The following is a 25,540-nucleotide window of genomic DNA, read 5'->3' as shown; positions in this document are numbered from 1 at the left end:
ATAATTCCAGATAGCATCAGTGCTACAAAGTACAAAGGGTAACACATTAGACAGGGTCAGACAAGCTGTTTTACAAGTGGGTGATCAGGGAAGTGACACTGGAGCTGAGTGTTCCAAGCAGGGGAAACTAGTCAGCATAACACAGAGGCTCTGCAACAGGAACCAGCTGGAGATGATCAAGAAACAGAAAGGTGCTCATGTGACTGGAGCACAATGGATGAGAGAAAGAGCCACCCTAGATGAGGTTAGAGAGGTAAGCAAGGGCCCTATCCCACAGAGCCTTGTAAGACACAAGGAGGAGACTGGATTTTATTCTGATTCTGGGTGTGATGGGAAGCCATGAGAAGGCTTGAAGCAAGTGACTCAATCTGATTTACACTTTCAAAGCATTCCCACTGGTGATTGCATGGAAAATGGACTGGGGACCAGGTGCAGATGGAAGCAGGGAAGCCCCATTCGGTTACTGCACTGCCAGATGAGAGGCAGGTGGCATGGACTAGAGAGCTAGTGTAGCAGTGAAGATGGAACACAGTGGCTACTCACTGGCCCCGGGGACCACCTTCCCCACTCCTTGGCAGCATTTACCCCTTGTCTAACCTTTCTCTGAGCCCTAATCACCCAGGACCAGATGTTTGAGTTAATGTCCAACCCCCAGAGTTAATGTCCAACCCCCAGAGTTAATGTCCCACAAGCCTGGGAGCCTCTTGAGGATGGAAGTCAAGCTTGGTAGAGCTCCAACACCACTGAGCACAGGCTGGGAAGGGCCACACTGGGGCTCAAAGGGTGAATCAACGAAGCAGTGAAGGATAGAAGGACAGGTGCCTCCTCCCTGCAGCCTCAGGTCTAAAAGCACAAGGATATCAGTAACCAAAGAGAAAAGTGGGGCAAGAGGAGAAAAGTGGAGGCAGGTGGCTTTATGGAACCATATGAGACAAACTGACACTGCAGTTACATGGAATCGGGGAAAAATACAGCACTACCTGACCGTCTCAACCTAGCTGTCTATGTGGGTTGGGACCTCTGGACATTCACTGGCTGCGGTGACCACCTCCCCCACCCCTCAGCAGCATTTGACCCTTGTCTAACCTTTCCCCAGGCAGTGATCACCCAGGTTGCTGATGTGTTTGTGTTAATGTCCAACCACCCCCAGAAGCCCTGGAGCCTCTGGAGGATGGGAGTCAAGCTTGAACTGAGCACAGGGTTAGGCAGGGGCACCCACACTGGCCTCCAAGGGTGAATCAATGAAGCAGTGAAGGAAAGGACAGGCACCCTCGCCCTGTGGCCTTGTGTCTAAAAGCACAAGTTTATCAGTAACCAAAGAGAAATGGGGCAGGAAGAAGCCAAGGGAGGGGTACAGGCCAGGGCACAGATGATTCTATGGAATGATATGAGGCAAAATGACACAGCAGTTACAAGGAATCTGGGCAAAGTGCAGCAAGTATCTGGCTGTCCCAATCTGGATGTCCATGTGATTTTGGTCTTGAAGTGTGAGGCCTCAGGCCGAGCAGGGATACCACTGTCAGTGGAAGTGCCCCTGGCCATGTAACCTGGAAGGCAAAGTCCCTCCAAAGAAGTAGGAAAATCAGGGTGGAGAAGGAAGCCTTGGGAAGGCAGCTTACCCTGAAAAGAATCTGAAGTGGGCCAGATAGGGTTAGGACCCGCCTGGCCTGAGGGCTTAGGCTCAGAAACATCTTCTGCAGTAAGTAGGGGAGTTAGAGCTGGGGCCAGGGAAGAGTGAGCTCTGCTTAGTGGGGCCAGGAAGTCCCCAGACTAGTCATAGACTAGTTGCCCACCCGCCAGGCAACACAGTCCTGTAAAAGGTGGGCTGGCAGATTGGGCAGAGGTGAGACTGAGCTGAGACAGCTCACTTCCAACCCAACTGTCAATTCCCAAACCACCTCTCTGCCTACCCCTAGGCCACAGCCCTAGCTCAGGCCTCAGGCCCCCTTCCTCAGATTAGGATCATGAAGCAGCCTCCTTATCCCTCTCCAGGCTCTGTCCCCCAAGTCTGTGCTCTTTGCTGCATCTGTGTGATCCTTTAAGAGCTCCCCATTGCCCTTGAGACAGAAGTCAAGTTCCTGAACTAACCCCCAAAGTCTACCTTGATCTGGCCCCCACCTGTATCTCTGCTGCCTCTCCTGTACCCATTCAATACCTCCATCTACCAAACTTATCGTGGTCTTTTGGGTGTGTGGCTCCTTATCCCTCGGATGTCCTCATCCCCATCTCAGCTTCTGGAAACCTTCTACACTCAATACATGTCTTCCTCCTTCAGGAAGCCTTCCTAGAACAATCCAGTCCTTGGCCAGCCCTGTGAGTGCTACCAGATCGCCTTGTCTCATGCTCTCTTCTCGAGGCCTATGGGACCCGTCCCCACAACAGAGCCAGCTCAGGGCCAGCCCTCCAGACTCCCTGCTGCCTTATGCCCAGCCCTTTGCTGGCCGCCGAGGACAAAGATACAGCATTAGAGTCCCTCCTGTCAAGGAGAACCAGCGTACTAAGGGAAGCAAACCCACCCACAGATGCTCACCACAGAGGACAGACTGGGAAGAAACAGTCCACCTAGTCCAGGGCTCAGAGGAAGGAGGGAAGGCCTTCTTGGGAAAGAGGGATCTGAGCTGGGCCTTGAAGGATTTAATGGTAGAGGAGCAGAAAGGGCATCCTTGGAGAGGGAAGGAGCAAAGGAAAGAAGAGAAGGGCAATGCTTAGCAAAGTAGGGCTTTGTCTAAGTGAGGGGACAGGGGGATGGGTGAGGTGAGAAGCCTGTGTCCCTCCTGTGGGGGATGGGAACCATGAGATTGCCAAGGCTGGAGTCGGGCTCAACCCCCAATGCCCTGACAATGATGGCCGGAGAGCATACAGACTAGAAACATTTCTTGACTGTTAGTGGGCTTTTGCCCATGTCACACCCACTGCCTGCCATGTGGTGGGCATGTCAGGGCAGAGGGAGGGATCAGAAGGGGGGGCAAGGTCCAGACTCAGGGCGTCTGTGCTTCTTGTAGATCAGGGGAGGGGTACATGGAAGCCTCTGGCCCAGGCTGAACATTTCTTCACAGGGTGGCAGCTGTGCCCAGACTAGGCTGGGCACAGATCGAGTGGATCTCAGGTCCCCAGAGCCCGGTGGGTGGCAGTCAGGATGGCTGCTTTTCAGGGGTCATCAGTCGCTCCACCTCCCGCATGAACCGCAGACACAACTCTTCTTGCCAGGGCAGAGCCACACACTGCACGGCCACGGGCAGCCCCACGCTCTTCTTCACGGCCTGTGAGGGACACAGGTATCAGGATGGGAGGTAGAGGAGGCAAGACCCCGCGAGGGACCAGAAGGCACCCCAGCTGGAGAGGAGGGGCAGCACAGCATGGCAGGGCCAGGCTGCTGTCCTTCAGGGTCTCGCATGAAGAAAGGTGAGCGAGGGGGTGCCTGGCTGGCTCACTGAGTAGAGTATGTGACTCTTGATCCTGGGGTCATGAGTTTGAGCCCCAGATTGGATGCAGAGCTTACTTAAAAAAGAAAAGGAAAAAAAATGCAGGCAAGGACTACATGCACTTATGTTGCTTCCTTCACAGCAGCCAGCATTGGAGTGCGGGTGGGAGTCCAGGGGAAGGGGGACCCTGGGGGCCAAGCCAGGCCCTGTGGCCTCACCTTCTGTAGCGCCTTGTCCCAGATATCTCCAAAGTAGCCCCTGTAATGTTCCATCTGGGCCTCATCCTCAGCGGTCACTGTGGTGACAGGCACCACCCCCGCTGGGAAGTCCAGGCAGTTGTAGAGCAGAGTGTAGCTGACAGCCGCTGAAACACAACACAAGCGGCTACAGCAGGCCAGGCGACCTTCAATGCCAACTGTCTTCTCTGTACCCCAGCCTTTCACCCTGGGAAATGGCACCCTGCCTCCACAGACAGAGAGGGACTCTCTCCCAGGGCCACGGAGATTCAGGTGAATGAGAAAGCTCAGGAATCCAGATTCAAGGTAGGCTGGAGAGCCTGCTGGGGCTTGCCCTCTGCCCTTGCCCATGAAGCTTCCCCACCTGGAATGTTGTTCCTATTTTCTTGGCTTATCTAAATCCCACCTGGACTTTAAACGCCACCTCCCCAAACCATAGACTCTGTAACTCAAGATCTCCAACTTCAGTAGTGCTGTGAACAGGGACCTCATTCCCACCCAGGACATCCCACATGACTCCCATCTCTCCAGCCAGACTGTGAGCTCCCCAAGGGCAGGGCCCTCCCCAAGGGGTGTAGCCCTCCCCCAAGGCTCCTCTTCTATTTCCCAGCAGCCTTCTGGGCACTGGGCCGAACTTCCAGAGGAGGAAAGGCAGGTGGGAGTGTCAGGGGTGTGGTGGGGCAGCAGGCCTCACCTGTGGCCCTGCCGGGAGCATTCAGGTTCAGAGCAGGGCCCAGCATGGGGGTGAGCAACACATCCAGGTCCAGTGCTCTCCACTGGGCAATCACAGAGTTGCGGTACACCTGGGGAGGATGCCAGCAGGAGCCCTCGGACCCAGCCCATCACAGGGACTCTCTAATGAAGGGACTGTGGCCAGGGTGGCTCGGGCCCCAGCACCTGCCCCTGGATCTGGACTAAGCCCGGAAGGGATGGAGGTCCTTGGGGCACACAGGCATGGCCACTCTCCGGCAGCATCAGTTGCTCCACCTCCCACACGAATCATAAACATCATTTTTCCTGCCAGGGTGGGGCCACGTAGTGCCAGACAGCACCAGTGGGGGCAAAGAGGCAGCCAGGACAGGAGCTGACTGACCCAGCCCCTAAGGATGAGCACCTAGGCAAGTGAGGATCACAGACCAGTCCAGGGAGCAGAAGGGGGAATGACAGGCTACTCCAGGGGACCAGAGGGACCAGTGGCCAAGAGAGCCCACTGGTAGGTGCCCTGTCCAACTCCATCCCATCCCCCACCCTACTCCATTCTAGGGGCTCTGACCTCACCTCAATCTCGTACTGCAGTTCCCAGAGCTTTCCAGCCGACCTAGGCAGAGGGAATGAGGTCACTGGCCATGGGGATTTGCAACATCAGACTCCTACTCCTAACACCCCCCAACCCCCCCAGATCTCAATCCTCCATGGGCGCTTCTCAACTATGGGAGCTCTGAGACAGATGCAATACAAGGGAGAATTTCAAATCCCTAAGTTCATGTCCTGCTGAGAAAAGCAGGCCCCAAGAGGGACTTAAGCTATGCCACTTAGTGACTTCACAGCACAGCCAGGACCACATCAGGCCTGATTCCCAACTACCCTTAGTACACAAGAGAGGCCAGAGCTGCCAAAGGTCCTAAATGCCTGGCAGTGAGAGAAGGGGCAAGTCCAGAGGATGTCAGGGCCTAAAAATAAGGCCATTTATGCCCTTTTCCCACCCGAGCCACTAAGGGGCAGGCAGGACCCAGTGAAGCTCAGTTCATGTCAGACCTCCAAGAGCAGCGTCTCTCACAGGTTCCCAAGTAGCCCCCTCTCCCCTGTGCCTCTACATGCTTCCTTTCCTGGTCCTTTTTACCCATGCATAGCCAGGTCTTCTCCTCTCCAACCCATCCTTCCCGTGATCCCTTTCAGGCTCCTCCTCTCTAGCCAGACCTGGACCCTGAGAAGGCAAACTTCAAGGTCCCATCTGAAAGCCACAGAGGTTGCCACCCTGGCTGAGCCACTTCCACCTCAGAAGCTACTTCCCTCATCTCTTCCTGTCGGAAACCACTTAACCCCAGGTCAGGGGAAGAGGGGGGTGGGATCTAGGCATAGGAAATGTCCTTACCGGGACTTCATACTGCCAAGAAAGGCTGCCATCCTTGGGAACTGCCAAAGGACAAACACAGTGTTAGTGACTCAGCTTTGGGCTGAGTGCAGCCAAGCCACCTGTGCCTCTTTTCCCTCTGTCCCTTCCCCCAGGTCCCAGGTCAGCACCTCTTTTAGCACACAGGCTGACTGAAGATTGCAGGGCATGGGGTGAGGAGAGGAGTATGGGTGGGGGTTGAAGAGAAGAGGAGGCCATGCTCACCCAAACCAAGAGAGGCTAAGGTGAGAGGGGAAGAGCCCCAGAGGCCCCCTGCCAGCCCACCCCAGCCCTCCATTCCTTGTGCCCTCACCAGAGGCTTTAGCAGGAAAGCCAGCAGTCCTTTCAAACACCTGGGTATCTTCAGAACTGAGATCAGGTCTCCCAAGCAGGGGTCCACGAAATCACCTTTGCTGGGAGACAAAGGGTCCAGTTCAGCATTTCCTCCCCAGGCCTCCCTCCTGGCTTGGGTCCAGTCCAGCACTCCCTACTCAGTGTCATCTCTTCGGTGACACCCTCTAGACTCCCTCTTCAACAGACTCTGGTAACCACTGGTCTCCAACCCCTTCACCTGCCTCCTTTTATTTATTTTTTAAAAGATTTTTCTTTCTTTTTTTTTTCTTTAATCTCTACACCCAACATGGGGCTCAGAACCACAACCCTGAGATCAGGCAACCCCGAGATGCTCTACAGACTGAGCCAGCCAGACACCCTTATCTGCCTCCTTTTAAACACGTGACTTGTTTCTGCTGATCGCTGGGATGCCTGGACTCCACTCCACACTGGAGTTCCCCAAGGCAGGACTCTGTGTCTCCCTCCCTGGCAAACTCAGCTTAAAGCAATAAGGACTCAATGAGGGCAAAAGCTCCCTGGCCAGGGATTGGCACTGAGAGTATCCCCTGTAAATGCTGATGCCAGCCTAGAGGTACAAGCGGAGCCGCCATGACTCTTGTTTCTGAGGCTGTCTCTAGCTCTAGAGTTCAGGGAAAGGTCTCAGAAGGCTGATCCTAAGGGTTCATTCCCAGGGCCAGAGTGAGGGGCAGCCCCTTCTGCTGAAGCCTAGACCATACTCAGCTACGAGAAGAAGTCCAGTCAGCCCAGGCACATGACCAGGAGGCACCTTCACAGATCTATCTTCCACTCCTATCAACCCTTAAGGACCAAAGGCTTCTCTAAACATGAGCTCTTTAAAGTCCCTTAAAGTAGTGGGGTGCCTGGGTGGCTCAGTCGGTTAAGCGTACGACTTCAGCTCAGGTCATGATCTCATGGTCCATGAGCTCGAGCCCCAAGTTGGGCTCTGTGCTAACAGCTCAGAGCCTGGAGCCTGCTTCGGATTCTGTGTCTCCCTCTCTCTCTGACCCTCCCCCATTCATGCTCTGTCTCTGTCTCAAAAATAAATAAAAAATAAAAAATAAAGTCCCTTAAAGTAGGCCTGGCCCAACCCACCCACTCCTACTCTACAGAAGAGAAAACTACTGAAAAGGCAGACTTGGCTCAAGTCAGAAGAGCCTGGAGTCACAGCATGATGTCTAGATGTCTCCCTTCCTGCTTCATCCTGCCCTTGTCTCCCAATATTCCCCAAATAGACAAGCAACTCCCCTTCCCACCTCCTACCTCCCAATGAGCTCCCATCAATTAAGCTCTGCTCAATCCAGCCTCCCCTTGAGCCGGTACCTTTCTAAAGTCTCCCTGGCAAAGGATCTCCAGGCTCAGTCTGCACAATTAGAGGGGCAGAGAGGTCCCTGCCCAGAATGCTCAGAGCTTCTTTGTGTTCAGCTGAGGCCTGTCCCCATCTTCTGCCAGACTGGCCCACACTGGGAGTAACAGAACCCATTGCTCTCTCTGGGTCTAATGTCCCCACCCCAGACCCCAAAGTCCACATCACTCACAAGTTCTGTAGGAAGCTGTGGCCGCCATCACTGAACAGCCCACCTGTTGAGAGGATCTCCAGAGCATGGGGTATATTGCTTGGCAGGAAGGGAATCAGCTGCAAGATTAAGGAGTATAAGGCCCCCACCCTAAAAACCCTTGACTCCCACAACCCCATGCTTCCCAGGCGGCCCTGAGGATGGACTGGACCAATCCTGCCTGCATGGTAGCACCCCCTGGAGCCACAAAGGCAGCCTTACTGACCCACGAAAACTCCCTTAAAATGCATTACCATGAGAGAAGTCAAGCCAAGCCATACATGAACTAACTTGTCTCAGATAAGCAGAGTAAAGCCCATTGGCTCACCACCCTGGGATGGTGGGAATCTCTGGACAGTTGTGCACCATTGTTTGTAGTTGATGAGAGCCTCCCATATAGCACTCACACATCCCCAGCACAGGGCTGAGTTCATCACCAATCACTTAACCTAATTAATACGATCAGCCCTCTATCTATGGTCCCGCAGGAACACAGTTCCCATCCCAACCACAGAATAATCAGGGTGAGAGGATGCCAGGGACAGGCAGCAGCCATGGGTACCAGGAAGGTTTCCCGAAGGAGGGGCCACACCAGGACTTCCAGGTTCCCACAGCCATACCGTGTGGCCAGCAGCCTCCAGGCTCTGCTTCGTCTCCAGCAGGGCCCGCTTCATGGCCGGGGTTGGTGTGGTATAGTTGTCGGTCTCATAATACCCCACACGCAGGGGCTGAGAGCTTGTGTAGACCTGGGGGCAAACACAGGAGTCAGAATCAGGTCAAGAGAGGGCAGCCCAAAGTAGGGCTCCCAGGGATCTTTGAAGCTACTCAGCCCCAAACACAGCTGAGAAGCTGCAGCCTGGATCCCTGGAAAATGACTGAGAGGCCAGCCCTTTCTGCCTCTGACCCTTTCACAAAACACCTTCACAATGACTCTGCAGGAGGGGCCCAGCAAGGATGAGGGTTCCCACTGGTCATATGATGAAACTGAGGCTTCAGGTTTTGATAGGAAGACAGGCAAACAGGCCCAGTACATACTGACAACACTAGGTCCAGAACCCAGGCATCCTGAGCCAAGGCCCTCCACTGCCTGTTTCAAGAATGCAAGTCCTGGCTCCTATGATAATTTGTTCCAGACCTCATAAAAGGGACCTCACCTCCTCCTTTCCTCCCTTTCAGAAAGGGGTTCATGAACCACTGGGTTAACAGAATATCTTCTGCCAAGGAGCGGGAACTCACCCCACCAAGTCCAGATATTCTGCCTACCAAGAAACACCCAAGTTCTCCCTCAAGTTGTTCTCTGAGATGCGTCTCCTGTTTCTCAATGACTGCAGAAGAGGCTGGGGCCAGAAGGGGGGGCCTTTCCTCAGCAGAGGCCCACCCCACCAGGCCAGTTTGGAAGCCTCAGGGTCTCCACATGCAGGCAAGAGCTCCATCTGGTGGCTGACTGCAGAGAAGCAGCTGACCCTGGCTGCAGAGGGTGGGTTTCAGGAAACAGAACCTCCAAGCCCTATCCACAATGCCAAGGGGCTGCTCTCTGGGCTCAGGAGCACCAGTGATAACCAAATTCAACCCCATGCCCCCCAACCCTGCTCACCTCCTCCTTGAAGGGCAGGGGGGGCACGGCAGCATCCAAGCGGAACATGTCCTCACACAGTAGCGCTCGCAGGCACAGTGCCAGGCTTTCCACATCCCGGGCCATGGGGCCGACTGACATTTGCACTGTGGGGCAGGGAGGGGAAGGAAAAAGATCAGCCTACCCTAATGGGCTCTGAGGCACAAGCAAGGGCTGGGACATGGCCTAGGAGTGTGAGCAGAGACATGGAAGTAGGAACTCCCACCTAGACCAACCTGGCAGCCAAACACTGCCCCCAGGAGATGCAGGGTAGAACTGGATCAGGAGACCCCCCCTCCACCAGGGCACTGAGGGAACCCCAGACCTCACCTGCTACCTGTCCATAGACACAGCCCTTCAGGCCACTCTTGCTGGATAAGAAACACAAAATGTTGGAAACAGGAAATGGTCACCCTTCGCCCAACCTCAAACCCATACAGCAGCTTAGAACTCTCACCACTTCAGAAAGTAGGAACCAACACCAATGGTGCTGTGACATTCCCTCCCAGGAAAACCCCAGAGTGAGGGGATCCCTGCCTGGGGCCTAGAGAGGTTGAGAGCTAGGCCAAGATCATAGAGCAAGAGATCCAGGAGCTCCCTCCACCCACTACCCACACCATACCTGATGCGGTTTCCCGTGGGCTTGAGGCCACAGATGCCACAGAAGGAGGAGGGAAAGCGGATACTGCCTCCGATGTCAGTACCTAAGCCCAGGGGGGAGCCTCCACCTGCAATGAGGGCCCCTTCACCCCCAGAGGAGCCACCTGGGCTCTTAGAGGACTTCAGTGGGTTCAAGGTCTGGCCAAAGAGGGGATTACTGCAGTCATAGCTGGGGGAAGCAAGAAAGGGTCAGCTCAGGTCACACTGGTGCCAATGCCCCTGCCCCCACCCGGCACCCAATCCAACCTGAACATGGACTGAGGGATGTTGGTGTGCACGAAGGGCACAGCGCCCTGTAGCTTCAGCACCTGCACCACCACACTGTCACACTCTGCAGGCATGCTCTCGTTCAGGCTCAAGCCCAGTGTTGAGTCCTGGCCCTAGAGGGAGGGATAGGTGCCAAGAGGTGTACAGCTGATGGATCAGGGGCCCTTCAGCAGAGGGTTCACTCTTACCGTCATCTCACAGGCCAAGGCAGAGCACACCCATGGTCCCTCTCAAGGCCTCTGGACCTGATACTTCCTCTGAGGGCCCAGCGTAACCCAGGATGCAGAGCTGGCTGGCAGGGGCAGGGGTGGGGGTTGAAGCCTGATGTGAGGCAAGGGCATACCTTGTAGCTGAAGCACTCCTTGAGGCTCACAGGGACTCCATAGAGCAGGCCCCGCTTTGGGGCCTGGGACAGCTGAGTCTCACAGTCTGCCAGGTAGGTGGTCACACAGTTGGTCTCTTTGTTTACTTCCCAGGCCTGGAAGAGGGAGAAATGGACACAAGGCAAAGTGAGATTGGCCTTTTTAAAAAAAAAAAAAAAAAAAATTGTGGTAGAATATACGTAACATGAAATTGGCCTTTTAAAGTATACCCAGGGAAAAAATCAGCAACATGGCCCGGAGCCAGGAGGGCAGAGAATAACTTAGGGCCCACCATCCATCTCACTGGGGACCTCTAGTCCCAACCTCACCCTGGCAGTCTCTGGCCTCAACCCAAAGACAGAGAGAGTAACTCCAGGGCCAGGGCACAAACAAGGCACGCAAAGGAGCAAGACACTGGCCTCAGATGCTCCCCAGAGGGGATGAGCTGGGAGGAAGATGACCTCTGGCTGCTCCACCTCCTCTCCTAAGCTACATCTCTGCCTGTGAAGTCAGGAGGAACCAGATAGGGGCAGATCCCCATCTCAGCCCACACCGGGAGTCAGCACAGAGCAGGACTAGAGCCAGGTTCCAGCCTCCCAGAGGCCAGCATGCTCTCTCCTGCCCCAGGTCTGGCCCACACCTGCCCCAGCTAACCCTCCTCTTTCCCAGAAACTCTTGAATCTGATAATGAAGTCACATAGAGGAGTGACTGACTAATACCAATCACTTAAAGGGATGGAAGCCTGCCTAAAAGGAACAATGCACTAACAGTGGCCATCTGCCATGGGGTCTTTCCATAGCCCTCAAACCACATTCCACAAGGCCCTAGGGGAGGGGTAGACCAGGGCAAAATGATACACAGCCTTCAGTAAATACTCCTGTCCCTGTGAAACATCTGAGGAAAATGGGTGTGGGTCCCATTGCCACAACTTAGCACATGAAATCGGTCTCCAGGCTACCCAAGGCAGGCAGGGAAGAGGCCAATCTGTGACGAGAATGCTCACTTGTGGGTGATTACGAAGGGCAGCAACTTTTCAGGGGCACTGACAGAGGAGACGCAGCACAGTCTGTCAAGACTGCCTGTGTCCTCCCGGCACAGCCAGTGCGGGGGTCTGCATACAGTCCTCTCTCCCCATACAGCCAATCTCTCTCACTCTCTGCTGCAGTCACTCACACCACTGTCACACACCCATCAGTCACCCGGCATGCATGTCCACCTGCCTAGTGGTCATACCCACTGTCACACACTCTGTTTCAAGAAATTACACACAAGTCAACTCACAAAGCACAATTCTTTTTCTTTCATTTCATTTCAAACACATTCCTTGAACACTTACTGTACGAAAGCCAGTAAGTATTCAGCACCAAGTACAAAGACAAATGAGACAAGCTCTGCCCACAAGGAGCCACAGGGGAAAATGAAGGATAAGACAAGCCCTAGGACGCCATGAGAAAATGTGTTAGAATGTTAGAAAGAGAGGCACCCGGGTGGCTCAGTCGGTTAAGTATCCAACTCTTGATTTCAGCTCAGGTCATGATCTCACAGTCATGGGATCAAACCCCACATCAAGCTCCGTGCTGAGCATGGAGCCTGCTTGGGATTCTCTCTCCCTCTCTCTCTGCCCCTATTCCCTACTACTACTCCTACTACTTTTTCTTCTTCTTCTTCTTCTTCTTCTTCTTCTTCTTCTTCTTCTTCTCCTCCTCCTCCTCCTCCTCCTCCTCCTCCTCCTCCTTCTTTCTCTCTCTCTCAAAATAAATAAATAAACATTTAAAAAAAGAAAAGAAAGAAAGACCACTGAAGAGGGAACCCTAACTCAGGCTGGGGAGGGTCAGGAGAGGCTCCCTGGAAGACAGCCTCTTTCTCTGAGCCCTGAAGGTTCAGCCAGCAGTGCCTGTTGCCCCAAGAGGGGCAAAGAAGAGGGAGAAGAGAAGAGGGAGAAGAGGCTTCCAGGTAAAGGGAATCCCACAGTGCAAAGTGTGGCAGGCTCTGGGTGCCAGGGAACCGTAGGCAGCTGAGCTATTGATGCCCACACTCCGGAAGGCCTTGACCAGACAGGATGCCAGAGACTGAAGAGGAGCAGAAGAGCAGAATCTAAAGAACTGGAGACCTGAGAGGGAATCTGGCCAGGAGGCTGGGGCCCCACCATGGAGGGAGATGGTGGTGGCAGACCAGGGTGGCTGCGGGGGACGGGAGAATGGGGACAAGGGGATGGGCCAGAGAGAGCTATAGAAAGAGAACAGACCACACTTGGTGACGGATGGGGTGGAGGCGGGAGCGAGAGGGAAGTCTGGGCTGAAAGCCAGGCTTTTAGCTAAGACAAGATGCTCAGTGTTGCCCTCTCACCAACACACACACAAAGTCAGCCTGCCTCTCCCTCTCTCTCAATCTCTCTCTCTCTCTCTCTCTTTTTCTCATGCACACAGCTCCTGGCAGCCCCTGGCACTGAGGCCCCACCCTGGTCCCGAGAGAGTAACTCCAGGCCAGGTTTCCCCCCAGCCTTTGCAGAGAGAGGGAGGATCCAGGCAATCCCCAGCCTGGGGCCTTACCTTTCCTACGTAGGTGAAGAGTGCAGCCTCCGGGGACAGCTCCCCTCGGTGTAACTTCTGCACCAGCTGAGTCAGGGGCAGGGCCAGCAGTGCCTCTGAGTCCAGGTCGGGGTTCTGGGGAGACACCTCAGATAAGTACCCCCTTACCCCACAGGCCTCAAGTGCCTACAGCTGACATTTGTGGCCCATGCCCCTAAGTCCCCACACCTGCCAAAGCAGATGCTAACTGTCACTTGCCAATCCATGACAGACATGCCCACCTGCAGCTCTGAGACCAGAAACTGTGGCCCAGCCTAGGCAGGCACTTGTCACCTATGGACAGGACAGATATACCTCTTCTAGGAGGTTATCAGACAGGGTGCCCTGGGAGAGGCCATGCCCAGTATGATTATTAAACCATTATGAACTACCACCATTGACAGCTGCCAACTGCACCATGCTGCTGCTCTCTGTTCTGACTAAATCTTGCTACCATTCCCATTGCACAGATAAAGAAACTGAGGCACCGGAGTGCCTAAGTGTCTCAGTCGGTATAAGCGTCTGTCTCTTGGTTTCGGCTCAGGTCATGATCTCATGGTTTTGTGAGTTCCATGAGTTCCAGCCCTGTGTCAGGCTCCATGCTGGCAGGGCAGAGCCTACTTGGGATTCTCTGTCTCCCTCCCTCTCTGTCCCTCCCTCACTCTGTCTCTGTCTCTCCCAAAATAAATAATAAATAAACTTAAAAAAAAAGGGGGAGGAAGGAAGGAAGGAAGGAAGGAAGGAAGGAAGGAAGGAAGGAAGGAATTAAGGCACCAAGTGGCTAAGTGCATCACCTAGGACCATACAGGTAAACTATAGTTCTCCGTCCACTCAGCATAGGCTGTCCACTGGCTGTCCACCTGCACCTAACCACTCAATCCCTGGCAAGGGAGATGAGAAAAAGAAGACACTATCCTGGGTGGTTGGGGCTGTAGCTAGAGGCTCACAACTAAAAGAGAGGAGTTTTTCATTCATTCCAGATACATATTACCAAGCACCATACTAGGCCTGGAGATCCAACAGTGAACAAAAAAGGCACGTCCATGCTTTGGGAAGCAAGCATGTAATTAATAAGTAAACAAGAATTTGAGATAGTAAGAAATAACTTGAAGAAAATAAAACCTGGTGTGGTGAGTGGGTGGCACACAGGTAGGTAGAGGGTGGTCAGAGAAGAGCTCTCTGAAGGAGGAGGGACATTTGATTGCACACCTGACTGCCAGACCTTGAAGGCTTCCAGTCTCTGGGGTCAGCCTTTGCCTGAAAACCCAGCTTGCTCCCTCCTCAAAGGTATTGAGGCAATTAGTAAACACGGTCAGAGAGAGGGTCTCTGAATCACAGCCACCACTTTCCTCCCCCACTCTCCTCTGCTCTTGCCAAGGTCACCAGGGACCTCCTGGTGACAAATCCAAGAGATACCCCACTCTGATATTTGCTCCATGTCTCACTGAGGTATTCAAAGCTATTGAGACCACATACCAGCTCTCTTCAATTGCCTCCTGGGCATGGAGATACTACCCTCCCTGGTTTTACTCCCGTTTCTCTGCTACTTCTGTCATCCATTTATTCAGTTAGTCAACAAACATGTTCTGAGTACCTACTATGTGCCAGGGACTACGTTCAGGGCTATGAATTTAGACGTAACCAAGACAGACAAGTCCCTGCTTTCAGAGCCTACATTCGAGAAAACAAACAAGTTAACAAATAATGGACAGATCATGGGAAGTATGAGAACACAAGAACAGCTGCTGTGATGGAAATAAGAGAAGACTGACTCAGATGGGATGGTCAGGCCTCTCTGAGGAGGTGACATTTCTTTGTGTGATTTGAAGGATGAGAAGGAGCCAGATGTGGGAAGAGACACGTTCTTCTGGGTACCTCTTCTTCCCTCCCTGATGCTGGGAGAAGTGAATCTTTCTTGTGGCTTCCACTCCAGGTTCTCCACCTAACCCACGGCCTCCTGACCCTCCACCCAGCCTGACCCAACTGAGCTCTGGTGCTCAGGGGCTATTCCCATTGCCGCCCACCCTTGTGTCCTTCTCCCTGAGCTCGCTGCTCCCCCACTTTCCACCGTCTCCTGTTCCACGTACCCTTGTGCAGGGAAGGGCTGAGTCCATCCAGGTGTTAGAGTGCAAGAACAGGCCAGGGCCCTTCCCTCCCCCTCTCCTCCACATCCAGATCCAATTAGTCATCCTGTCCATCCTTTCTTTACTGGATCACACAGGGCCACCTTAGCGGTTATCAAGCCCAAGCCATCTACCCACCCTTCCTGCCAGGCCAGCCAGTGCAAAGCAGGACTGGCTGCTCCTTAAGGTCTCTGTCACACCACAAGCTCCAGAGGTATTCCAGGAAGTGCTTCCAGGCTGTGTTCCTGTCAGACTCCTCCACATCCTTCCATGAGATACCACCTACTCACACCCTCCACACACACCCACCACAGAGCCTTTGTACCCCGGAGTTAACAGCAGGAACACTCTACCCCCTTCTCTTTTTCTTAATTTATTTTTTATTAAAAAAATTTTTTTTAACGTTTATTCATTTTTGAGAATCAGAGAGAGACAGAGCATGAGTAGGGGAGGGGCAGAGAGAGAGGGAGACACAGAATCTGAAGCAGGCTCCAGGCTCTGAGCTGTCAGCACAGAGACCAATGAGGGGCTTGAACCCACAAAACGTGAGATCATGACCTGAGCTGAAGTCAGATGCTTAACTGACTGAGCCACCTAGGCACTGCTCTACCCGCTTCTCTTAATTTGTTAAATAGATATAATACTCACTTGGGATTTTATATATATTTATATATATATATATATAATTATATATATTATATAATGTAAATATAATATATGTATTGTATATATATACATAAATATAATGTAAATATAATATATATTGTATATATACATAAATATAATGCATATATAAAATATATAATGTAGTGTGTGTGTGTGTGTATATATATATATATATATATATATATATATATATAAAATACAGGGAGCCACAAAGCAGAAAAAAATAGCAGAAAGAAAGGCCACCTGACCCTGCCTTGGGGGATTGGGAAGGCTTTATTGAAGAGTGATACTCAGGTGAAAGGTAGAGTATAGTTGGCCTGGCAAAGAGGGGTAAGTGAGGACAAAGAATGCTCTAGACAGTAAGAACAGCATGTGCAAACTGCTGTGATCTCTCCCCACATACACTAGATAATCCCTAGTGATACATGTTTTAAAAACATATACAAAATGAAAGTGGTGTCTCTCTTCCAGCCATCCAAGATACCAAAAGGAAAGAAGGCCAAGGGGAAGAAGGTGGCCCCAGCCCCTACTGTTCTGAAGAAGCAGGAGGCCGAGAAGGTGGTCAATCCCGTTTGAGAAAAAGCCCAAGAATTTTGGGATCAGACAGGACATCCAGTCCAAAAGGTACCTCACCTGCTTTGTCAAATGGCCCCACTACATCCAGCTGTAGTGGCAAAAGACTACTCTACAAGCATCTAAAATTGCCCCCTGCAATTAACCAGTTCACCCACGCCTTAGACTGCCAAACGGCTCCTCAGCTGCTCAAGCTGGCCCACAGGTACAGACCAGAGACAAAGCAAGAAAAGAAGCAGAGATTGTTGGTCCAGGCTGAGAAGAAAGCTGCCGGCAAAGGGGATGTCCCCACTAAGAGGCCGCCTGTCCTTCGAGCGGGGGTTCATGTGTCACCATCTTGGCAGAAAACAAGAAGGCTCAGCTGGTAGTGATGGCACATGATGTGGATCCCATTCAGCTGGTTGTCTTCCTGCCTGCCCTGTGTTGTAAGATAGGAGTTCCCCACTGCATCATCAAGGGGAAGGCCAGGTGGAGCATCTGGTCCACAGGAAGACCTGCACCACTGTCACCCTCACGCAGGTTAACTTGGAAGACAGAGGAGCTCTGACTAAGCTGGTGGAAGCCATCGGGACCAATTACAATGACAGATATGATGAGATCCACTGCCACTTGGGAGGCAACATCCTGGGTCCAGAATCGGTGGCTCGCATTGACAAGCTAGAAAAGACAAAGGCTAAAGCACTGGCCACCAAACTGGGCTAAGTAGACGCTGTAGTTTTCTGTACATTTAAAAGTAACAAAAAGTTCTCTTTCAGCCAGAAAAAAAATATATATATATATATATACACATACATACACAAAATGAAAATGAACATTCACCCTACCCCTGGGACCACCCTGCCCAGTCCCTCTCTGAAAAGGAAACCATAGTTAATGGTTTCTAATGAAAACTCACAGGGACAAAAAAGTTTATGAAAAGCTCACCAGGTATGTAATTGTTTTCATATATTCTATTTTTGTACAAAAGGACTATGCTGTATACACAGTACTTACTACACCTTGCCTTTCTCGCTTGCTATTTTCAATAGCAAGATTGCTTTTTTTTTTTCTGATTACATAAGTGTGCTCATTATAGAAAGAAAAATGCCTAAGAGTATGGGGAAGAAAGTAAAAATTAGCTGAGAGCCCACCACACTAGGAGACTTGCCACTGAGAGTGTGGTCACCACCATTTCCCACCTTGCTACAAGGTGCCACAAAGTCCCTGTGAGCCTCAGCTTGAAGCTATCAGCAGGTTCTCTCCATTTTTAAAAAAAATTAGCACAAATTTTAATTCTATCCTATGTTCTTCCATGTTGACAGCTGATGACAGCACCGCTAACAGCTATTTTTAAATCTTCAACTAGTTATCAGGCAGCTGAGACATTTTTTCTTTCACAAGACACCAAAGAAAGTCTGCACCTCCAGGAGGCCAATCTACAAACACAGGGGAAATTAAATTTGTATGGAGAACGCAGGGAAGTGTACAAATAAGTTGTAACTAAGCATTCGGCCACCTAGTAGCATATTCTTTCTCAAGGGAGGGATACTATAGCTATCATTGAATCACTGTCCCTCCTCCAGCTGTCTCTCCTTGAGTCCCCTACTGTCCTAATTTCAGCTGTTCTACATTATCCTCCATGTCTTTTTTAGTTTCCCTCATGGTTTTTATCACCTTTGTTCTATTTCAAGATATCTTTTCCATTTGGTCACACAGGCCACCGATAGTGGTCTCAACAAAAACTACATTCACCCTCAACTCATCTACTGAATCATTTTGTTTTAAAGTCAGGTTTCAAGCTGGGCTTGGAGAAGGCCAGGAGATGGAACCACACATCAGATCCAGTTGAAGGAAGTGGCATTTGTTAAGACCGGTGGAATTCTGGCAAAAGGGGTTATAAGAGATTTGTTTTGGGGTAAGACCACAAGTGCAAAGGCACAGAGGCATGAGCAGGTGTTCTGGCTTATCTTTTCCAGCCATAAGATTCTATTGATGGTAGTTCTTCTATTCAGTCTAGAAAGGATATTAGGGGTGCCTGGGTGGCGCAGTCGGTTAAGCGTCCGACTTCAGCCAGGTCACGATCTCACGGTCCGTGAGTTTGAGCCCCGCGTCAGGCTCTGGGCTGATGGCTCAGAGCCTGGAGCCTGTTTCCGATTCTGTGTCTCCCTCTCTCTCTGCCCCTCCCCCGTTCATGCTCTGTCTCTCTCTGTTCCAAAAATAAATAAACGTTGAAAAAAAAAAAAAAAGAAAGGATATTGACACTCATTCAGGGGGCAGGGTGGGAAAAAAGTGGGCAAAGAGTCGTTACAGGTTAAGCCTCACGTGGTCAACAGACAGTTACCAGAAACAGGCCTCACTCTCCAGTTGCTCTATAGTCAAGAGAGGTGAACCATTTTGTGATGATTCCGGAAGTGATTAGGATTCCCCCTCCTCCAGCAATGCCTGGGAACACTGGTGGTATCTAGGCTCCCAGCTAGCTTTGTCAGGAGTCTATCAGGCTGGAGCTGTACTACCTGCTGCTGTATTCCCCTGGGGCCTGCCCAGGGCCCTGCTTACCTCACTGCCCCTTACTATTTGGGGCAGGTCTGAAAAAGCCCCAGAAGAAAGGCTGCTTATACAGCCTCAAAACCCACATCCCCATCATCCAGAGACTCCAGAGCCAAGCAGAAAGGCACCTTAGGGGCAGGAGAGAGGAAGGAGCTCATCCCAAGTTTCCAAGGGATTGAGTTCAGCTAAACCACCTACTTCTTAACTGCCCCCAAGGCCTTTCAGAGTTACTGTTATCAAGACCCTTGCTGACTGCTCAAATGAGACTCCTGAGATACTTCTCCTTTTCTCCTCCACAGTCACTGGAAAATCATAATGTACATTTCGCTGTTTACCCACCTGGAAGAACCAGGCTTTGGTGTTCTGACACCAGGCTCTCTTGCCCCAGCGAGGGTATGTAAACAGCTTTTTGTATTTCAGGCCCATAACCTCTACCCTGGAAATTTTGGTTATTCTCTTTTTTTTTTTAATGTTTATTTATTTATTTCGAGAGACAGAGAACAAGCAGGGGAGGAGCATAGAGAGAAGGAAAGAATCCCAAGCAGGCTCCACACTATCAGCACAGAGGCCGATGCGGGGCTCAATCCGACAAGCCAGGAGATCATGACCTGAGCTGAAATCAGGAGTCTGACCCTTAACTGACTGAGCCACCCATGTGCCCCTGGAAGATCTGGTTCTAAAAAAATAATGAAAGGCGGTTGCTCCAGAGGGGACCTGTATAGATGCTCATGTTTGGAGCTGAGGTGAGGAAGACCTACCCTTCTACCACGTCACACCCCTGCCAGCAGGTGGGTGTCTTGTGACTGGGAGGGGAGTTCAGTAGGCAGCAACAGTGGGCAGACTGCTGAAGCTGCCCCTGCACAGTTCTTGCCAGCTGGCTGCAGTTCGGGCTATTGCTAAAGAACTCGGGCCTCAGGAGCAGCTGAGGGTCTCCAGGGTGAGCTGGGTGTCACTGCAAGGATCCCTGAGTGGGGCACCTTGGAACTCAGCCAGAGAAGGAGGACTTAGGCAGTGAAGAACTTGTGCTCAGGTAGGGTCAGTGGCCAGTGTGGACTGAACAGCTAAAAACTGACTGATGGTGGGCTTTTCAGCAAGCTTGATGAATAGAGGCTGGAACCAGATACATATTTATTTCAACAAATAAATAAATATGATATATCCTGGCCCAGAAATGGTGTGGAGTAAATCCATACCGGCTAAAAGACACCGTGATCAAGGCTGCACCCTGGGCCTGGCATCCTAAGGCCTGGTCTCCCTACCTAATATCCCCTCCCTGCTCTCCTCCACTGGAATGAGACTGGAGAGTACCACTGGGCATGTAGGTTCTAGTTCCAGCTCTGCACCCAACTCTAAAATCACAGCATCTGCTAAAAGCAATTTTCTGTGACTCCCTCCCTGACTCCCACCTAGGCACATCCTCCTGACACCTGCTGTGTCCCCAGTCACCTGGAATGCTTTCCCACCTGCCAGATCTGAATCCTATCAAACACAAAGCCTCACAAACAATCGTGGCAAGTTTTTCCTCTCACAGTACATAAGAACTTCTCCCAGAATTTATCATTTTGACTTCTAACTGGGTCCAGCGTCTCAAACACCTTGAGCGAAAGCCTCATCTTCTAGGCCCCTCCCCAGCACCTATGCACACACTGAGCTGAACCAGAATGAGAAAAGCTTGTTGACAGCTCACCCAGGGAAGGGCTGGAATTACACTTGCTTAAGGAAAAGGGCCTGTAAGGGGTTAGAGCAGGAGCTGGGGAGACTTCTATTCCAGCCCAGCCCTCTTTGCACTTGGGCAAGTCCTTTTCTGGCTCTCTCTTAGTATCATCACGCACAAATCAATGACTTTAAACTATAAGCTTTCCGGATTCCCTTGGCCATGACTCTGTGATTACAAAGTCTTAACCTGAGCATCATATTGGTTCTCATGCTTGCATTTTAGCTTTCTAAAAGTCTTGAGGGGCACCTGGGTGGCTCAGTCGGTTGGGCATCCGACTTGGGCTCAGTTTGTGAGTTCAAGCCCCGCTTGGGGCTCTGTGCTGACAGCTCAGAGCCTGGAGCCTGCTTCAGATTCGGTGTCTCCCCCTCTCTCTGCCCCTCCCATGTTCATGCTCTGTATCTCTGTCTCTCAATAATAAACATTTAAAAAAATAAATAAATAAATGAATGAAAGTCTTGAAATTCTTTGGCACCGAGCAAAGTTCCTCTCTCTTTGACCCAGTGCGGCGATGGCCTTTGGTCTCCCAGCCTCCCCTCGGCTCTACCTCAGAAAGAGTATGGAATGTATTAGGGCAAAGAGAGGTTCCGAACTAAAACCTGCGCGGCCCTCCACCTGCCCCTCCGCGCGCCAGTGCGGCTGAAAATGCTGCTAGGGATACCCCACCCTGTGCCTCCCCACACACACCACGGGACCCGAGCGGTCACCTGGAGGCGGAAGCGCTGCGCCGACTTATCCATGGTCTCCAGAGCCGCCCGCTGTTTGCGTCGTGCCCTGGCCCCCGCGTCCCGCGCGGGCCGACGACTTGACCAGCGTAGGGCCACGGCCGCTGCAACGAAGCAGCAGGCCAGGGCAGCCACGGAGGCGCCAGGGAGCTCGGTCCACAGTTCCTCCAGCACCATGATCTCCCGCCGCCAACTGTGCGGAGAACGGCAGATGAGGGATCAACACATTAGCATGCCGCCGCAAAACCCGGCCTGGATCGGCCTAGGATTCCGCGCCCCCTCTGCGGGAGAGGGGGTTGGAGGACGCGCGGCCGCTGGCCCACGGGGCAGCGCGCCGTTGCTTGGCAGCGGGCCGGAGGCGGATGGTGCGCAACCGTCAAGGTGAAGCCCGGCGACAGGTTTAGGGTCACTCCTCGCGTTCTCCCGCACCCGGCCGGGAAGGGCGCGACGGGCAACCGTGTTCCGCGCGCGCCCTCGGTAAGCTTACGCCCAGCGCACCTCACAGCCCCAGCTTCCCGGAAGACGCGGCCGGCAAGAGCCCTCTGCGGGGGAAAAGCCGGCCAAGAGGACGAGAGCAGCGACCGATTGGACTCGAGGACCTGATTAACCCCCCCGCAAATAGTTCAGTCGCACCTTTCTTGGAGACCCTCCCAGGATGCTCACCTCTCCCACCCTCAGAGCTTCCAGGGGCACAGGAAGTTTCCCTGGGAAGCCCACCTGCCTCCCTCTCCCTTTCCCCAAATCAGGGACCACATGTGTCTCACTCAAGGCTCTTCATGGCCAGATCATTGATCACTTGTCCTTTTGCTCAGCCACCTCCCCTTCTCCAGTCATGGGCCCTCCTGGATTTTACATCCAGAGAGCAGAAGGAACACCCGACCAGGAGTCTGGGGACCTGGCACTCTTCCAAAGAGGGGATGGGGTGGGGGGTTAGATACACAAACAAAATACTCCCACCCAGGCCTCTATCATAGGACTTTCTGTTTATGTGTTTTATGTCATTTGTCCTCCCAACAGACCTATGAGGAAGGCATTTTTATTAACCTTATTTTCTAGGTCAGGTAACTGAGGACAAGAAGGGTTAAATGACTTCTGTGGTCACACACATGGCTGAGTGGGGACTCAAACTCAGCTCTAATCTCAAACCATTGCTCTTAACCATCAAGCAGTACTACCATTACTGCCCCTGGAAGTGAAACTCTGTGGGATGTGGTGTGGGAAAGTACTTTGTGGCTGGAAATGGCACCTGCTGAAACACTCCGCTGTTACTCCAGTTCTGTGTTTACTTCTCTGAACCTGTGCCTTAACCTGTAAAAGGGGGGTGGTTATAATGCCGCCTTAACCTGTAAAAGGGGGGGGGGGGTTATAATGCCTACCTCACATAATTGTGAGCAGTGTGTGAGGTCCTTTATGATTGGTGCCTAGCACGTAGTAGGCCCTGCAGAAATGTCTGACTGAATGAAAGGCCCACCTGTAAAAAGCCTAGATATGTTAACCTTAAAATGAAAACTATCAGTTATTTTAACAGCAAAGTGGCGTATTCTGGAATAGCAGAGAGTTGCAACTCCTGACAACTAAGCCTGGCAAAAACCACAGGCAAGTCTAGGAAACAAAGGAGAGGAAGTTCTTTTACAGAGGAAAGGAGGAAGTTAGGAGGGGCTATTAGAAACAAAAAGTCCATTGAAGTAAACTGAGAGTTTGAAGTATAGTGGCTTTTCATTGGCTGAATTGTGGCATTGTCTCATTGGCTGGGCAGTTGCTAGGGAGAAAAAAACCCTTTTTCCTCCAGCTGGGTAATAAAATTTTATAAGGTGTGTCCCTTCCTGTTGGGCCTGCAGTTGGGGAGTGATAGGGCATGAGAACTCTTCCTTCTGACTCCACTTTTTTTTTTTTAAGTTTATTCATTTATTTGAGAGACAGCAACAGAGAGGATGAGTGGGGGGAGGGGCAGAGAGGGAATCCCAAGCAGCGACACCACCACCCCCTTTGCACTGTCAGCATGGAGCCCAACTTAGGGCTCAAACTCATGAACCATGAGATCATGACCTGAGCTGAAATCAAGAGTCAGATGCTTAATGAACCGAGCCACCCAGGCACCCCTTTGACTCCACTTTAAATGAGGTTTCCTGGGCCACCTAGCTGGCTCAGTTGCTACAGCGTGTGACTCTTGATCTTAGGGGTTGTGAATTTGAGCCCCTTATTTGGTGTAGAGTTTACTTAAAAATAAAATAATAAATGACCTTTCCTTTTATTAGTTCTCACAAATGATATTGGAAGAATCCGGACCTGAGGGTCTTGTAAGTCACTGTCAGGCTCTTGAGCATATTCTGGAGGCATTCAAAGCCTTGTTTCTAAGTCTTCAATCCCAGTTGAGTGCTGCTGAGTTCTTACTTAGCACTCATGGCCCTTTTTGTAAGTTTTCCTGGACCTCAGTTTCCCTAGGAGAGCTGACAATGCAGGATGATGGAAACCCCAATCTGAAATAGGTCTTGCAAGGTCATCTCACCCCATCTCCTGATGGAATAAAGGGATTCTATTCCTTGACTCAACCCTTCGCTTTCTGGGTGACCTCAGGTAACTCAACTTTCTTTCCCTTTTGTAAGGTGAGAAGCATTCTTTTTTAATTTTTTTTTTTAACGTTTTATTTATTTTTGGGACAGAGAGAGACAGAGCATGAACGGGGGAGGGGCAGAGAGAGAGGGAGACACAGAATCGGAAGCAGGCTCCAGGCTCCGAGCCATCAGCCCAGAGCCTGATGCGGGGCTCGAACTCACTGACCGCGAGATCGTGACCTGGCTGAAGTCGGACGCTCAACCGACTGCACCACCCAGGCGCCCCAAGGTGAGAAGCATTCTTTCCGACACACACTCCCTCTCACAAAGGAGAAATTGAGATTATAATTATGGCAGGAGGGCGACTGGGTGGCTCAGTTGGTTGTCAGACTTCAGCTCAGATTATGATCTCATGGTTCATTGGTTGGAGCCCCACGTCTGGCTGTCTGCTGTCAGTGAATGGCCCGCTTTGGATCCTCTGTTCCCCTCACTTTCTGCCCCTCCCCCGCTCACGTTCACGCTCTCTCTCTCTCAAAAATAACTGAATATTAAAAATTTTTTTAATTATAAAAAAAGATTATAGTTATGGGGAAACTAAGGCCATTCTGAGGTTTAATCACCAAGTTTATAACCTGCTGTGCGTTGGACCAAAATTTGCAGGGCTTCTTTGTTTCTTTTTTTTTTTTTTTTATTTTTTTTTCAACGTTTATTTTTGGGACAGAGAGAGACAGAGCATGAACGGGGGAGGGGCAGAGAGAGAGGGAGACACAGAATCAGAAACAGGCTCCAGGCTCTGAGCCATCAGCCCAGAGCCTGACGCTGTTTCATTTTTTAAGTTATTTGTGAGAGAGAAAGAGAGAGAGAGAGAGAGAGAGAGAAAATCCCAAGCAGGCTCCACACTGTCAACATGGAGCCTGATGCAGGGCTCCAACTCACAAACCTCAAGATCATGACTTGAGCTGAAATCAAGAGTGGGACACTTAACTGACTGAGCCACCCAGGTACCCCAAGCTAAAATGTGTTAATTTAGGAACTCCATTAACAAAATCTTCATTTGTATTTCTTTGCTGTGATGTTGGTTTCTCTAAGTACTAGCCTCCTGGGGGCATATTGAGCAGGATTTAATTTACAGAAAGGATCTGAAGGATCTGGTGGGGTCTGGAAGCCATGGCAGTAAGTTCTGGACCAAGTCGAATGCATAGGTCATGGTGGGTGACCACTTCATTCCTCTGAGAGATCATCCCTTCACCTTCTGACATTCTGTGGTTCAATTCAACAGACTGCCACCAGCCCCTGCTACTTATTTGATAGGCCTCTTGCGGTGAGCTGGAGAAAGTGAGGCAACTACCAGACCTCAGATCTGGCCTCGTGGGGCTCAAGGTTTTGTTGGGAAGGAAAAAACATGCATAGGCCAAGAGACAAAAGATATACTTTGGTGGAAAAAGCAGAGATCATACTGCATAAACCCAAAGAGCCTTTGGATGCTGGGCCCTTGTGCTGAACAGCCCTTGGGGAAT

At 51.5% G+C, this 25,540-nt stretch overlaps 1 protein-coding gene and 1 pseudogene across 1 annotated transcript; one reads left to right on the top strand and one right to left on the bottom strand.

Annotated features, from left to right (window-relative positions):
* Positions 1-1,284: 1,284 nt before the first annotated feature.
* FAAH (fatty acid amide hydrolase) lies at positions 1,285-21,965 on the bottom strand. The gene is made up of 15 exons (XM_043574870.1): positions 21,454-21,965; positions 13,127-13,240; positions 10,558-10,692; positions 10,194-10,327; positions 9,910-10,116; positions 9,618-9,658; positions 9,270-9,394; positions 8,296-8,421; positions 7,658-7,755; positions 6,082-6,181; positions 5,751-5,791; positions 4,937-4,976; positions 4,353-4,461; positions 3,641-3,786; positions 1,285-3,260 (listed from the first exon to the last, which is right to left on the bottom strand). Exons 1-15 carry the CDS (start codon positions 21,646-21,648, stop codon positions 3,132-3,134), a joined length of 1,740 nt encoding a protein of 579 aa, XP_043430805.1. The 5' UTR covers positions 21,649-21,965; the 3' UTR covers positions 1,285-3,131.
* LOC122480452 lies at positions 16,196-17,219 on the top strand (annotated as a pseudogene).
* Positions 21,966-25,540: the final 3,575 nt, after the last annotated feature.

Source organism: Prionailurus bengalensis, chromosome C1 (genome assembly GCF_016509475.1).
Source record: "Prionailurus bengalensis isolate Pbe53 chromosome C1, Fcat_Pben_1.1_paternal_pri, whole genome shotgun sequence".
NCBI classification, from domain to species: Eukaryota; Metazoa; Chordata; class Mammalia; order Carnivora; family Felidae; genus Prionailurus; species Prionailurus bengalensis.
Note: the sequence above shows the minus strand (reverse complement) of the source record. Positions and strands in the feature narration are given on the sequence as shown.